General features: G+C 43.4%; 1 protein-coding gene across 1 annotated transcript in view; it reads left to right on the top strand.

The window, feature by feature from the left end:
• The window catches only part of LOC137631841 (actin nucleation-promoting factor WAS-like), a 34,099-nt gene extending 17,509 nt beyond the window's left edge, over window positions 1–16,590 (top strand). Inside the window, exon 2 of the mRNA XM_068363853.1 lies at window positions 16,538–16,590. Within this exon, the coding sequence (XP_068219954.1) occupies window positions 16,538–16,590 (53 nt within the window). The remainder of the gene's footprint in view (window positions 1–16,537) is intronic.
• The last annotated feature ends 733 nt before the right edge of the window (window positions 16,591–17,323 follow it).

Below are 17,323 nucleotides of genomic sequence, written 5' to 3'. Positions count from 1 at the left end.
ATTGTCTATACCTATTGATTCAAAGAGCCTAGGTTAGATTTCGCTAATCGTCTCGTTCGTTAATCATCTCCTGTAGATAAATGGATAAAGCAGGCGAAAAAAATCACAGAAGAAGTGTATTAAATAAACATATGAAAAAAGAAACATTCTTATTTTTATTTTTTTCCCTGAAGTCCTGATAGTCCAGTGTGAAATTTTTGCTGAACGTGGCGAAGAAGACCAAACTCGAGCAAGAGCTACGAAGGAATCTTGGACAAATCTTCGCGCTCTTTTCCAAGTCTTCATTTATCTCCATTTGTTACATCTATTTTCATTCAAAATTTTCTATATAGTTGTGATAACAATAATGGAATTATCTGAAGACTATAGCCATCCCAAATACAACTCTTCGAATCGTGTTGAAAATCAAAATCTTCCAAATGTCTAGGGCGGAAAAGATGATTCTTACGCTGAAACGAATTTGTTATCTTCAAAGAATTTTCTTTTCTTCCTTCGTTTATTTTGCTCCATTTTCGTAGTCTTATCAGATTGGAGAGAGAGAGAGAGAGAGAGAGAGAGAGAGAGAGAGAGAGAGAGAGAGAGAGAGAGAGAGAGAGAGAATATGTAGGCGCCAAAAAGGATGCAATTTTTCTAGAGAGAGAGAGAGAGAGAGAGAGAGAGAGAGAGAGAGAGAGAGAGAGAGAGAATATGTAGGCGCCAAAAGGATGCAATGATAGAGAGAGAGAGAGAGAGAGAGAGAGAGAGAGAGAGAGAGAGAGAGAGAGAGAGAGAGAGAGAGAGAGAGAATGTGTGCGTCAAAAGGATGAAATTCTTCTCTGCTCCAGAAAAAGAATTCTCTTATGAAAACTTCGTCATTCTTTTTCTTAAGTCGGATTGAAGAAATTTAGATATCTTTCAGATCCTTCAATACTCGCCTCCATCATAAAACCTGAAGACCAAACTCGGGCAAGAGCAACGAAAGAATCCTGGACAAAATTTTGCAACCTTTTCCAAGTCCTCATTTATCTCCGTTCATTCTCTATTAGTTCCGTCCATCTTCATTTTAAATTTTCTATATAGTAGTGATGATAATTATTGAAACATCTGAAGATTAAAACAATACCTAACACCATTCTTTGATTCGTGTTGAAGATCAGGAATCTTCTAAATGTTTTCGGCGGGGAAGATTATTCTTACGCTGAAACAAATTTGTTCTCTTTCAAGCTTTCCCTTTTTAGCTTCGTTTAATTTGCTCCTTTTTCAGAGTACTATCAGATATAAGAGAGAGAGAGAGAGAGAGAGAGAGAGAGAGAGAGAGAGAGAGAGAGAATATGTATGCGTCGAAAGAATGAATTTCTCCTCTGAAGACTTTCTAAAAATACATCGGGAGCTCCATAAACTGCATTCTCTTATGAAGACGTTTTCGTCTTTTTTTTTTCTTAAAACTAAGCCTGATACAGAAACTCTATATCGTTGGCCTGGCTGGACTCCCCCTTCCCGGTGGGAAGGGAGGGTTCCCCGGCCCCCACCGGCGCTGGGCCGGCTTCCCCCCCCCCCCCCCGCTGGCGCTAGGCCGGCTTCCCCCACCCCCCCTGCCGGCGCTGGTCCGGCTTCCCTGGCCCCCCCGCCCCGGCGCTGGTCCGGCTTCCCCCACCCCCCTGCCGGCGCTGGTCCGGCTTCCCTGGCCCCCCCGCCCCGGCGCTGGTCCGGCTTCCCTCACCCCCCTGCCGGTGCTGGTCCGGCTTCCCTGGCCCCCCCGCCCCGGCGCTGGTCCGGCTTCCCCCACCCGCCAGCGCTGTGCCGGCTTCCCCCCCCCAGCGCTGGACCAGCTTCCCCCCCCCACCGGCTTTCCCCCCTCCCCCCCCCACCGGCTTTCCCCCCTCCCCCCCACCGGCTTTCCCCCCCTCCCCCCCACCGGCTTTCCCCCCTCCCCCCCACCGGTGCTGTGCGGATTCCCCCCCCCCGACGGCGCTGTGTGGCTTCCGCCCCCGCTGGCACTGGGCCAGCTTCCCCCACCCCCCAAGCTGGTGCTGGGCCAGCTTCCCCCCCACCCCCCCCTGCTGGCGCTGTGCCAGCTTCCCCCCCACCCCCCCCGCTGGCACTGGGCCAGCTTCACCCCCCCCCCCCCCGCTGGCGCTTGGCTGGCTTCCCCGTCCCCCCCCCCCTGCTGGCGCTGGGCCGGCTACCCCCCACCCAACCCACGCTGCGCAGGCTTCCCCCCACCCACCCCCGCCGGCGCATTACCAAACCATCTCCATCTCCATTCATCATGATCTCATCCACATACGGAACTCGAGCAATCTCTCTTATAGTTTCATTTTGAATCCTGTCCTGCCATTTAACTCCTAATATATAACGAACTATAAAAACGGGAATTCCGAAAGTAAGATATTCTAAAATTTCTGAGTTAAAAACTACCTAGATTAAACCCTTCAAAAGATGCCATAAAAACTAACCTCAAACTTTACACAAGATTTGTAAAAACAAACAACGGCAACAGAAATCTCGAAAGTGAAGTATTCCAAACTTACAGACACTAAAAATCACTCAAAATAAAAATAAACAGAAATAAAACCAACCTCAAACTTTACACACGAAAAGTAGAAAAATAAAAACTACAGAAATGTCGTAAGTGAGGTATTCCAAACTTACAGACAGTGAATACCAAATTAATGAAATCACTGAAAATAAAAATAAACAAATATAAAACCAACCTGAAAGCAAAAATAAAAGCTAGGTATTCCAAACTTTCAGACAATAAAAACCAACTCGATCAAACCGCTCAAAAAAAAAATAATAAATAAAATAAAAAAATAAATTTTGCACATGGTAAATAAGAAAAATAATACAAGTATCAATTCCCAAATTCCCAATTAAGATATGCAAAATCTCAGACGGATTTTCTCGTCATAAGGGATTGACTTCGACTGGAGATGATGACTTCCCAAAGAGGGAGTACGGGGAGAGGAGTGGGGGTGCTGGATGGAGAAAGGGGGGGGGGGGAGGTAGGGGGGGCAGACTAAGGGAAGGGATAGTAGTTACCTCTTGGTAGCAATGGACGCTCCGAGGCCGAATTAATGCTGAAATTATGAATAAGATATATGAGTTATTGGAAGTGATACGCAGAGACGTTCTTGGAGAGAGAGAGAGAGAGAGAGAGAGAGAGAGAGAGAGAGAGAGAGAGAGAGAGACACGGGGGGGGTTACTGGCATGATATATAATGTAAAACAATTACTGTCATATATGGGGTTTGGTCATTTTCATCACCACGCTGGCCAGTGCAGATGGATGATGGTGGGAGATTTTTGTCTAATCGCTCACAAAAAAACAACCTAGTATGGGTGGTACAATCTTTCTATCCGAAGATAGCTACCTGGACATAAGAAATGTTTATCGACTAGTAAGGCCAGGTAGTTGCAGACGATGCTTTTGGATTTGTTTATCTGGAGATATTTGTACACGAAAATACATAAAGAATGTTTGTATAGTGTTTCAATGTTCACTTATCTATTGAATATATCACTATTACAGTAGTAGACGTGTAGGTGGATGTATGATAGAGGCCACCTGTATGTATAGTGACGGTTGACGAAGACTAGGGATGTTTAAGGGCACGGCTTGTAGGTTTGGTTAGAGGGGGTGAAATTAGTTAGTATCCCTTTTTTATGCACGTTTGGGGGAGCTGACCACTCATATATAATAAACCCGACCTGTATCGATAGGCCCCTATTACTGATAATCATAATAGACCTATCACTGTATCAGTCACAAATGTTGACATGCGACCTGTGGGTTTGAATGACTGCACAGACATTGAAGAAAAAAATTCTCATTCCTACACATTATTATTATTATTATTATTATTATTATTATTATTATTATTATTATTATTACTTGCTAAGCTACACCCCTAGTTGGAAATGCAGGATGCTAAAAGCCTAGGGGCTCCAATATTGAAAATATCCCAGTGAGGATAGGGAGCAAGGAAAAATAGAATATTTTGAGAACAGAAACATTAAGATAAATATCGCCTATATAAACAAAACAGGAGTAAGAGATTAAGATAGTGTGCCCGAGTGTACCTTCAATCAAGGGAACTTTACTCCAAGATAGTGGAGGACCATGGTACAGAGGCTATGGCACTACCCAAGAATAAAGAATATTGAAGTAAAATATTGTATAATATTGTATCTAACCCATTTCAGAAATCTGCGATAGAGGGGTAAAAATGGGTAAATTTCACTTTTTTTACTTTTCTCAACTGAAATACATAGCTGGTTGCCAGACATAGAAACAATTTTTGCGTCACATTGAGTTGGTATAGAATTTTAGCCCCATAAATAGTATAATCAGAATCATGAATAATATTGTATCTAACCCATTCCAGAATTCAGCGATAGAGGGGTAAAAATGTGTAATTTTCACTTTTTTTACTTTTCTCGACTGAAATACATATCTGGTTGACAGACATAGAAACAATTTTTGCGTCACATTGAGTTGGTATAGAATTTGAGCCCCATACATAGTATAATCAAAATCATGAATAATATTGTATCTAACCCATTTCAGAAATCTGCGATAGAGGGGTAAAAATGGGTAATTTTCACTTTTTTTACTTTTCTCGACTGAAATACATATCTGGTTGCCAGACATAGAAACAATTTTTGCGTCACATTGAGTTGGTATAGAATTTGAGCCCCATACATAGTATAATCAAAATCATGAATAATATTGTATCTAACCCATTTCAGAATTCTGCGATAGAGGGGTAAAAATGTGTAATTTTCACTTTTTTTACTTTTCTCGACTGGAATACATATCTGGTTGCCAGACATAGAAACAATTTTTGCGTCACATTGAGTTGGTATAGAATTTGAGCCCCATACATAGTATAATCAGAATCATGAATAATATTGTATCTAACCCATTTCAGAATTCTGCGATAGAGCGGTAAAAATGGGTAAATTTCACTTTTTTGACTTTTCTCGACTGAAATACATATCTGGTTGCCAGACATAGAAACAATTTTTGCGTCACATTGAGTTGGTATAGAATTTGATCCCCATACATAATATAATCGAAATCATGAATAATATTGTATCTAACCCATTTCAGAATTCTGCGATAGAGAGGTAAAAATGTGTAATTTTAACTTTTTTTACTTTTCTCTACTGAAATATATATCTGGTTGCCAGACATAGAAACAATTTTTGTGTCACATTGAGTTGGTATAGAATTTGAGCCCCATACATAGTATAATCAGAATCATGAATAATATTGTATCTAACCCATTTTAGAATTCTGCGATAGAGGGATAAAAATGGGTAATTTTCACTTTTTTGACTTTTCTCGACTGAAATACATAGCTGGTTGCCAGACATAGAAACAATTTTTGCGTCACATTGAGTTGGTATAGAATTTGAGCCCCATACATAGTATAATCAGAATCATGAATAATATTGTATCTAACCCATTCCAGAATTCGGCGATAGAGGGGTAAAAATGTGTAATTTTCCCTTTTTTTACTTTTTTTGACTTAAATACATATCTGGTTGCCAGACATAGAAACAATTTTTGCGTCACATTGAGTTGGTATAGAATTTGAGCCCCATACATAGTATAATCAGAATCATGAATAATATTGTATCTAACCCATTTCAGAATTTTGCGATAGAGGGGTAAAAATGGGTAATTTTCACTTTTTTGACTTTTCTCGACTGAAATACATATGTGGTTGCCAGACATAGAAACAATTTTTGCGTCACATTGAGTTGGTATAGAATTTGAGCCCCATACATAGTATAATCAGAATCATGAATAATATTGTATCTAACCCATTTCAGAATTCTGCGATAGAGGGGTAAAAATGGGTAATTTTCACTTTTTTTACTTTTCTCGACTGAAATACATATCTGGTTGCCAGACATAGAAACAATTTTTGTGTCACATTGAGTTGGTATAGAATTTGAGCCCCATACATAGTATAATCAGAATCATGAATAATATTGACTCTAACCCATTTCAGAATTCTGCGATAGAGGGGTAAAAATGGGTAATTTTCACTTTTTTGACTTTTCTCGACTGAAATACATGCGTGGTTGCCAGACATAGAAACAATTTTTGCGTCACATTGAGTTGGTATAGAATCTGAGCCCCATAGATAGTATAATCAGAATCATGAATAATATTGACTCTAACCTATTTCAGAATTCTGCGATAGAGGGGTAAAAATGGGTAATTTTCACTTTTTTTACTTTTCTCGGCTGAAATACATATCTGGTTGCCAGACATAGAAACAATTTTTGCGTCACATTAAGTTGGTATAGAATTTGAGCCCCATAGATAGTATAATCAGAATCATGAATAATATTGACTCTAACCCATTTCAGAATTCTGCGATAGAGGGGTAAAAATGTGTAATTTTCACTTTTTTTACTTTTCTCGACTGAAATACATATCTGGTTGCCAGACATAGAAACAATTTTTGCGTCACATTGAGTTGGTATAGAATTTGAGCCCCATAGATAGTATGATCAGAATCATGAATAATATTGTATCTAACCCATTTCAGAATTCTGCGATATTGGTGTAAAAAAGGGATTTTGACGAAGGAAAAATCTATATCTGGGGAGAGACCTGTGGCGCCCGGTGAAAAGAGTCCTTCTTATATATCTTTTCTGATAAAACCTTCCAATTATACCAGAGAAAGATAAAAGCATGGAATGCTGAGGTTACAACCCTCGCGCGAGCACCTTTTGGGTGTCGTGTATAAAGCAAAGGCGCGTGAAATCCACTATTCACAGGTTGTCTTCCATTTAGTTAATTCCTTCGTCAAAGGGATGGGCCGATACAAAGGCCCTAGCCAACCCCCAGCGCCACACCACCCACGCCACGACGCGAGCGTAATTTTCACTTTTTTGACTTTTCTCGACTAAAACACATACCTGGTTGCCAGACATAGAAACAATTTTTGCGTTCCATTGAGTTGGTATAGAATTTGAGCCCCATACATAGTATAATCAGAATCATGAATAATATTGACTCTAACCCATTTCAGAATTCTGCGATAGAGGGGTAAAAATGAGTAATTTTCACTTTTTTTACTTTTCTCGACTGAAATACATATCTGGTTGCCAGACATAGAAACAATTTTTGCGTCACATTGAGTTGGTATAGAATTTGAGCCCCATACATAGTATAATCAGAATCATGAATAATATTGTATCTAACCCATTTCAGAAATCTGCGATAGAGGGGTAAAAATGGGTAATTTTCACTTTTTTTACTTTTCTCGACTGAAATACATAGCTGGTTGCCAGACATAGAAACAATTTTTGCGTCACATTGAGTTGGTATAGAATTTGAGCCCCATACATAGTATAATCAGAATCATGAATAATATTGTATCTAACCCATTTCAGAAATCTGCGATAGAGGGGTAAAAATGGGTAATTTTCACTTTTTTTACTTTTCTCGACTGAAATACATAGCTGGTTGCCAGACATAGAAACAATTTTTGCGTCACATTGAGTTGGTATAGAATTCGAGCCCCATACATAGTATAATCAGAATCATGAATAATATTGACTCTAACCCATTTCAGAATTCTGCGATAGAGGGGTAAAAATGGGTAATTTTCACTTTTTTGACTTTTCTCGACTGAAATACATATCTGGATGCCAGACATAGAAACAATTTTTGCGTCACATTGAGTTGGTATAGAATTTGAGCCCCATACATAGTATAATCAGAATCACGAATAATATTGTATCTAACCCATTTCAGAATTCTGCGATATTGGTGTAAAAATGGGTAAATTTCACTTTTTTGACTTTTCTCGACTAAAACACATATCTGGTTGCCAGACATAGAAACAATTTTTCCGTCACATTGAGTTGGTATAGAATTTGAGCCCCATACATAGTATAATCAGAATCATGAATAATATTGTATCTAACCCATTTCAGAAATCTGCGACAGAGGGGTAAAAATGGGTAATTTTCTCTTTTTTTACTTTTCTCAAATGAAATACATATCTGGTTGCCAGACATAGAAACAATTTTTGTGTCACATTGAGTTGGTTTAGAATTTGAGCCCCATACATAGTATAATCAAAATCATGAATAATATTGTATCTAACCCATTTCAGAATTCTGCGATAGAGGGGTAAAAATGGGTAATTTTCACTTTTTCTACTTTTCTCGACTAAAATACATATCTGGTTGCCAGACCTAGAAACAATTTTTGCGTCACATTGAGTTGGTATAGAATTTGAGCCCCATAAATAGTATAATTAGAATCATGAATAATATTGTATCTAACACATTTGAGAATTCGGCGATAGAGGGGTAAAAATGTGTAATTTTCACTTTTTAAATATTTAACTTAGCCGGTGAATATATAATAGCTGCTGCATGGCTCGATAGAAAACACACTCAAAAACTCGCGAGCGATCGCTATGAAGGTTGCGGGTGTGCCCACCAGCGCCAACTATCGGCCAGATACCACTCTTGCATGTAAACAAACCCTTCAATTCTTCTCTGTCGACCTTGACGACAAGACGTATCAATACTCGCTGTATAACCTGGAGTTTTCTCAACATATTTGGTGAAGTACTTCATTTTGGTTTGAGCTTTCGCAGTGCAGGTGTTTTTCCTCAACTTAAACTCTTGAACTCTTTATTGGACAGATTTAATTGTTGATGACTTGGATTGTTTTTTGGACTTTCTTTGACTAATTCAAAATGGCTGACGCTTCACAAGCCCCTAGATTTCGTAAGTGTAATGCTAGGGACTGTAATAGGCGTCTTCCAAAGGCCTCTCTCGATCCACATACTGTGTGTTCCAATTGTCGGGGTAAAACCTGTCAAATGGGAGATCGGTGTGAGGAATGCGTGGGCCTTTCGGAATTCGATTGGATCGAATACGATAAGTATGCTCGTAGGCTAGAGAGAGATAGGGTAAGGAGGAGTTCCTCTAGGTCAGTAGATTTTTCCTCTCCACATGCCCCTGACCCTAATCCTTCCCCTGTAGTGGTTGTACCTAACCCCCCTTCTGGCACTCAGGAACCATCTATGCAAGACATGTTACGTGCTATTCATGCCTTGGGTGAAAGAGTTGAAGCGTTAGCAACTTATCGTAATCAACTCATGGCTGACGTTAAGGAGCTTAAGTGTCAGAGTGCCACAGCGGAAAATAGTGGGAAAGTGATTAGTGCGCAAAGTGTTGTGAACAGTGTTGCGACCGAGGGTTCGTCTGTTCGTGCCTGTCGTTCACCTAGTCCGAGACCTCTTGCAAGCTCCCAAGCCCAGGGGAGAAGTAATGTCGTACGACTTATGGGTTCGAGAGGCCTTGATCAGCGAACAGACGTTCCCTCTATTGTATCAGGCGTATCTCACCAAGATCGCCCCTACCATAAGACGAGAGAGCCCATTTTCTCCTCGTCATCCGAAGGCTTTTCGCATAAGAAACCGTGGAGCAAGGTTTCTAGGCCCCTTAAGCGAAAGTCGGTCCCTTCAGGACAGGTCCAGCATCCTGGATGTAGTCATTGGGACAGTTCTGACCCGTTGCAGTCATCGGATGACTGCTCGCCGCCTAAGCAGCAACGTTACACAGGCTCAGAGAGTCTTGGTGTAGGCAAGGTTGTGCCGTCTCAGACGTTAACCCCGTCGTTTACCGCACCCATTCCCGTGGACCCTAAATGGGTTATACTGCAGGACATGCAGACTAAGCTCACCTCCCTTATGGAAGACTATTCTGCCGATAAGGTTCACGTTGAGCCTAGCCGTTTATCTCATCGAGATCCTGGCCTTCAGCCGCCCAAACGAACCTTTGTGCGTCCTGTTGACGTTGGCGTAGCTAAGTCACGTCAGTCACGATATGTAGAGCATCACTCGATGCGGTCACGTGTTGATTTTCAGCCGCATTTGGACGTTAGGCCACTTCCTAATGCTCCTGTTGACGTTCAGGACGTTCGCCAACCAGCGGAGTTGACTTGTTTTGACGCTGAGCGTCAACCACCGCAGTCTAGAGTTGTTTTGACTGCTCAGACTAGGCAGTCAAAACAGTCTCGAGTGGACGCCGAGCGTCCTCCCGCACCTGTTGTTGTTGACAGTTCACAGACTGTTAAGCAGTTACATGACGTTGCGTCCTGGTCCGCTACTAATACACCAGTGCGTGTGGACGCTGCGTGTCAAGCATTGCCAACCCCTTTGCTTGTTTCTCAGCAGTTGTCAGATGAGGATCCTTCAGATGAGGACGTTGCTAACCCTCAGCATGATGATCATCCTTCGGATGTAGACGAACCCAGAACAGTTCCTCCATCAATGGACTTTAAGAAAGTCATGTTAATTTTTAAGGAGTTGTTTCCCGATCACTTCGTCGCTGTTGCTCCTCGTTCGCCGCCGTCTGAGTTTGTTCTAGGCGTACCTGCTAACATGCCAGCCTTTACAAAACTTGTGCTCTCTCGCTCTTCCAAGAGAGCTTAACGGCTTTTAGGCGACTGGTTGGAAACCAAGAGGAGTTTGGGGAAGACGGCCTTTGCCTTCCCTCCGTCTAAACTCTCGTCTAGATCGAGCGTCTGGTTTGCCACGGGAGAAGTTCTCGGCTTGGGAGTCCCTGCCTCTGCCCAGGGTGACTTCTCAAGCCTTGTAGACTCTCCCCGCCGCCTAGCCATGAGACGCTCGAAGATTAGTTGGTCCTCCTCGGACCTTGACCATCTGCTGAAAGGCATTTACAGAGCCTTTGAAGTTTTCAACTTCCTTGACTGGTGTTTGGGAGCCTTAAGTAGGAAAATCTCATCAGCTGATAGAGATGTCTCCTTACTGATTATGTCCTGTATGGATAAAGCCATCCGCGATGGTTCCAATGAGCTCTCCTCCTCTTTTACGTCGGGAGTCTTAAAGAAGCGAGAGTCCCTTTGCTCTTTTCTGTCGGCAGGAGTTACTCCCTGTCAGAGATCTGAACTGCTCTTTGCTCCCTTATCAAAATTTTTGTTCCCGCAACAATTGGTTAAGGACATAGCTTCTTCACTCGTGCAGAAGGACACCCATGACTTGGTGGCGTCCTCTGCTCGCAAAGGGACTCCTTCGACATCCTTTTCTGCTAGACCTAGGATAGACACTCCGGCGTCCAGATTTATTCCGCCCTTTCGTGGCAGAGCTCCCAGCAGGGGAAGTACTCGTGCCGAGGGAAAGAGAGGAAAGAAGAGAGGAGCCAAGTCCTCACGTGGCAGAGTCTGACTGCCCGCAGCCTCAGACAGCAGTAGGTGCCAGACTGAAGAACTTCTGGCAGGCCTGGGAGAAGAGGGGCGCAGACCAATAATCTGTGAGGTTGCTCAGAGAGGGGTACAAAATTCCATTTGTACGCAAACCTCCTCTAGCGACTTCCCCCATCGACCTCTCTCCCAGGTACCGAGAGGAGTCAAAGAGACAAGCCCTGAACCTAGGAGTGTCTCTTTTGCTAGAGAAGGGAGCGGTGGTGAAAGTCTCGGACCTTCAATCACCGGGGTTTTACAACCGTCTCTTCCTAGTACCGAAGAAGACAGGAGGTTGGAGACCGGTGCTAGACGTCAGTGCACTCAACGTCTTTGTTACGAAGACAAAGTTCACCATGGAGACCACGAAATCAGTCTTAGCAGCGGTCAGAAAGGGAGACTGGATGGTCTCTCTCGACCTAAGAGACGCATACTTCCACATCCCCATACACCCAGATTCCCAACCGTTTCTGAGGTTTGTTTTCAACAATGATGTATACCAGTTTCGGGCCCTGTGCTTTGGCCTAAGTCCTGCTCCTCTCGTGTTTACGAGGCTTATGAGGAATGTAGCAAAATTCCTCCATTTATCGGGAATCCGAGCCTCCCTGTACTTGGACGACTGGCTTCTCAGAGCCTCGTCCAGTCATCGCTGTCTGCAGGATCTTCATTGGACGTTGGATCTGACCAAGGAATTGGGACTTTTGGTCAACCTAGAAAAGTCCCAGCTGATTCCATCCCAAACTATACTGTATTTAGGGATGGAGATTCGCAGTCCAGTTTTTCGGGCTTTTCCGTCTGCCCCCCGAATAGAGCAAGCCCTGCTCAAAGTCCAACTGATGTTGAAGAGAGAACGATGCTCATTCAGGAATTGGATGAGTCTAGTAGGAATTCTATCATCCCTGGAGCAGTTTGTCTCGCTAGGAAGGCTACACCTTCGACCTCTCCAGTTCCATCTAGCCTTTCACTGGAAAAAGGACAAGACGTTAGAGACGGTCTCAATCCCGATCTCCGAACCAGTAAAGGCATGCCTGAATTGGTGGAACGACAATATCAGTCTGAGAGAGGGACTTTCCCTAGCAGTTCAGAACCCAAACCACGTACTATTCTCAGACGCGTCGGATTTGGGTTGGGGTGCGACCCTGGACGGTCGGGAATGCTCAGGTCTGTGGACCTCAAGTCAGAGGAGCATGCACATCAACGCAAGGAGCTTTTGGCAGTCCACCTGGCCTTGATGAACTTCGAGAGTCTCCTTCGAAACAAAGTGGTAGAGATCAACTCCGACAATACCACAGCCTTGGCATACATTTCGAAGCAAGGAGGCACCCACTCCCTGACGCTGTACGAGATCGCAAGGGACCTGCTCATTTGGTCAAGAGATCGAGGCATCTCCCTGTTAACGAGGTTTATCCAGGGCCACTTGAACGTCTTAGCAGACTGCCTCAGTCGGAGGGGTCAGGTAATTCCTACGGAATGGACCCTCCACAAGGACGTGTGCAAGAGTCTTTGGGCCACTTGGGGTCAACCCACCATAGACCTCTTTGCAACCTCGATGACCAAGAGACTTCCAATCTATTGCTCTCCAGTCCCAGACCCAGCAGCAATACACATAGACGCATTTCTTCTAGATTGGTCTCATCTGGACCTATATGCATTCCCACCATTCAAGATTGTCAACAAGGTACTGCAGAAGTTCGCCTCTCACGAAGGGACAAAGTTGACGTTAGTTGCTCCCCTCTGGCCCGCGAGAGAATGGTTCACCGAGGTACTTCGATGGCTGGTAGACTTTCCAAGGAGTCTTCCTCTAAGAGTAGATCTGTTACGTCAGCCCCACGTAAAGAATGTACACCAAAGCCTCCCCGCTCTTCGTCTGACTGCCTTCAGACTATCGAAAGACTCTCTAGAGCTAGAGGCTTTTCGAAGGAGGCAGCCAGTGCGATTGCAAGAGCGAGGAGAGCTTCTACCATTAGAGTATACCAGTCGAAGTGGGAAGTCTTCCGAGACTGGTGCAAGTCAGCATCTGTATCCTCGTCCAGTACCTCTGTAGCCCAGATCGCTGATTTTCTCTTACACCTGAGAAAAGTTCGCTCCCTTTCAGCTACCACGATCAAGGGCTACAGGAGCATGTTGGCTTCGGTCTTTCGGCATAGAGGCTTAGATCTTTCCAACAATAAAGACCTACAAGATCTCCTTAAGTCTTTTGAAACCTCTAAGGAACGTCGTTTGGCTACTCCTGGATGGAACTTAGACGTGGTCCTAAGGTTCCTCATTTCAGACAGGTTTGAGCCATTACATTCAGCCTCCCTGAAGGATCTCACTCTTAAGACTCTTTTCCTGGTGTGCTTGGCCTCGGCTAAAAGAGTCAGTGAACTTCGTGCCTTCAGTAAGAACATCGGCTTTTCTACAGAAAAAGCCACTTGTTCTCTTCAACTTGGTTTCCTGGCCAAAAATGAACTGCCTTCTCGTCCTTGGCCTAAATCTTTTGATATTCCTTGCTTATCAGAGATCGTAGGCAACGAACTGGAAAGAGTGTTATGTCCTGTTAGAGCTCTTAAGTTCTATTTAGCTCGTACTAAGCCATTACGAGGTAAATCTGAGGCGTTATGGTGTTCAGTTAAGAAACCATCCTTGCCTATGTCAAAGAATGCTTTGTCATATTTTATCAGATTTTTAATACGAGAAGCTCATTCCCACTTGAATGAGGAAGACCGATCTTTGCTTAAGGTTAAGACGCACGAAATTAGAGCTATAGCAACCTCCGTGGCCTTCAAGCAAAATAGATCTCTGCAAAGTATCATGGACGCGACTTTTTGGAGAAGCAAGTCAGTGTTCGCGTCATTTTACTTGAAAGATGTCCAGACTCTTTACACTGGGTCCATTCGTTGCAGCGAGTGCAGTAGTGGGTGAGGGTTCTACCACTACACTTCCCTAATTCCAATATCCTTTTTAATCTGTCTCTTGAAATGTTTTTAATATTGTTTTTTTATGGGTTGTACGGAAGGCTAAGAAGCCTTTCGCATCCTGGTTGATTTGGCGGGTGGTCAAAGTCATTTCTTGAGAGCGCCCAGATTAGGGGTTTGATGAGGTCCTGTTAGTATGGGTTGCAACCCTTCATACTTCAGCTCCTGGGAGTCCTTCAGCATCCTAAGAGGATCGCTGGGCTTCGTGAGGAAGACAGACTTACAAGGCAGAGTAATCGTCTAAGTCAACTTCCTTACCAGGTACCTATATATTTTGGTTTTGTTATATTGATAACTGTCAAAAACTCTTAGCATATACGCTGTAAACTTAATTAACTCTGGTCTCTACCCACCGCCTTGGGTGTGAATCAGCTATTATATATTCACCGGCTAAGTTAAATATTTAAAAATGATATTTTAATTATAAAATAAATTTTTGAATATACTTACCCGGTGAATATATAAATTAAAGGCCCTCCCTTCCTACCCAATAGAGACGCAGCGGGACGAGAAGAATTGAAGGGTTTGTTTACATGCAAGAGTGGTATCTGGCCGATAGTTGGCGCTGGTGGGCACACCCGCAACCTTCATAGCGATCGCTCGCGAGTTTTTGAGTGTGTTTTCTGTTGAGCCGCTGAGCAGCAGCTATTATATATTCACCGGGTAAGTATATTCAAAAATTTATTTTATAATTAAAATATCATTTTTTGACTTTTCTCGACTGAAATACATATCTGATTGCCAGATATGGAAACAATTTTTGCGTCACATTGAGTTGGTATAGAATTTGATCCCCATACATAGTATAATCAGAATCATGAATAATATTGTATCTAACCCATTTCAGAATTCTGCGATATAGGGGTAAAAACGGGTAATTTTCACTTTTTTTATTTTTTTTTGACTGAAATACATATCTGGTTGCCAGACATAGAAACAATTTTTGCGCCACATTGAGTTGGTATAGAATTTGATCCCCATACATAGTATAATCAGAATCATGAATAATATTGTATCTAACCCATTTCAGAATTCTGCGATAGAGGGGTAAAACCGGGTAATTTTAACTTTTTTTACTTTTCTCGACTGAAATACATATCTGGTTGCCAGATATAGAAACAATTTTTGCGCCACATTGAGTTGGTATAGAATTTGATCCCCATACATAGTATAATCAGAATCATGAATAATATTGTATATACCCCATTTCAGAATTCTGCGATAGAGGGGTAAAAACGGGTAATTTTCACTTTTTTTACTTTTCTCGACTGAAATACATATCTGGTTGCCAGACATGGAAACAATTTTTGCGTCACATTGAGTTGGTATAGAATTTGATCCCCATACATAGTATAATCAGAATCATGAATAATATTGTATCTAACCCATTTCAGAATTCTGCGATAGAGGGGTAAAAACGGGTAATTTTCACTTTTTTTACTTTTCTCGACTGAAATACATATCTGGTTGCCAGACATGGAAACAATTTTTGCGTCACATTGAGTTGGTATAGAATTTGATCCCCATACATAGTATAATCAGAATCATAAATAATATTGTATATACCCCATTCCAGAGTTCTTCAGATTAAGGGGTAAAAACTGGTAATTTTCACTTGTTCCGTAACTGAAATACAAACCACGCTACTTACATAGGGTAATTACTTCGGCGTAGCCGAATGACGAGCCATTAGAATTTTAACAAGGGTTTACTACCCCACCGCTAGTTAGCAGGGGGTAGGGAAGGGTAGCTTGCTACCCCCCCCCCCCCCCCTTACACACACTAGTGAGTGCTTCAATTTGCTTTTGGCTCGGGTGAATATCAGACGTGTGTCCTCTCACCCTCTCTTGACTGCCATTAATCTGTTTTGCTTTCTCATTTTCTACAGAGTGTGTATGAAGTTTGCCTCTATCAATTAATAATGTATACGTGTCCTGGATTACCTGGCCGCCCTTGTGGGACCTTTATGTCGGCGGTCAACACTGATCCCCACACCTTGTGTCCTCATTGTAGGGGCCAACGGTGTGATAGTGGTAATATATGCGGTGAGTGTAGGGAGTGGTCTACCTCCCAGTGGGAGAGGTTTGCCAGGCACCGGAAGAAAAAGTCCAAAAGGGATATTTCTCCTTCAAAGGCTTCTTTGAAGAGAGAAAATTCCAAGGCTTCTTCTTCCGTAGCCCATTCTTCCTCCGAAGCTCCCACTTGATCGGTCTCTTCTGAGAGGCCGTAGTTCTGTTGACCGATCCCAGGGTGCAGGAGAGGTAGTTGCCTCCCATAGCGAGGTAGCTGCCTCTCCTCCCCAGGAGGAGGATATTGATTTCTCTGTGAATAACAATGATTTGTTACAGCTTTGGGCTTCCTTAGGGCTTCAGGTTTCGCCCTCCAGGGAAGCCCTGTTTGACATGATCAAACTGGGAGCAGCTGTTAAGCAATCGCCGACGATAGCAGACATTGATCCTCTATCTATCGTCGACGTTGTTGTAACGGAGGCCTCCGGTGTGTCTGATCAAACTCCTGCTCCTGTTGTTGCTGAGGTAGCTGAAGGCTTAGCTTCCCCCTCTGAACATCCTTCGAAGGGGGAACTTAGTCCTACGGTTTCTCCTGCTAGTGATTCTCCCCCTCGGGGGAGTTCACTTACAAAGACTCCTCTGCGGAGGCCTTACGATGGTCAGCTTGCTGATCCCACGACCCCTATAGGTCGTATAAGGCGGAAGGTTCATCCTCCCCTACGCCGTAGAGGCCTTCCTTCTCCTTACAAGGGAGTTAGGAGGCGCCTCTTCAGCTCGTCATCCCCGCAGTCCTCTGCGGAGGAGACTCACCGTTCACCGTTCCTGCCAGCTACCACCGTAGACCTCTCTGGAGATCGTTCACGATCCCCTTCGGAGGAAGGTCGTCCTTCAGGATCCTGTGACCTCTCTCCCTCCAGACCTGCTGACCTGCCGTCACCTTTCAAGGATGCTGACGCACATTACGCGCCTTCGAAACCTGTCATTGCGCAGGCACCGATCCCTTCGGGTCACAAGGGACTTGAGCGCAAAACTGCGCCTCAATCCCTTAAGCGCCAGGTTTACCCTGTGCACCATCACGCTGCTGCTGTTCCTGACTTAGCGCTACAGTGCTCACCTGCGCGCGTG

This window comes from Palaemon carinicauda, chromosome 3 (genome assembly GCF_036898095.1).
Source record: "Palaemon carinicauda isolate YSFRI2023 chromosome 3, ASM3689809v2, whole genome shotgun sequence".
In the NCBI taxonomy this organism is placed as follows: Eukaryota; Metazoa; Arthropoda; class Malacostraca; order Decapoda; family Palaemonidae; genus Palaemon; species Palaemon carinicauda.
This window is presented reverse-complemented; position numbering and strand designations above follow the sequence as displayed.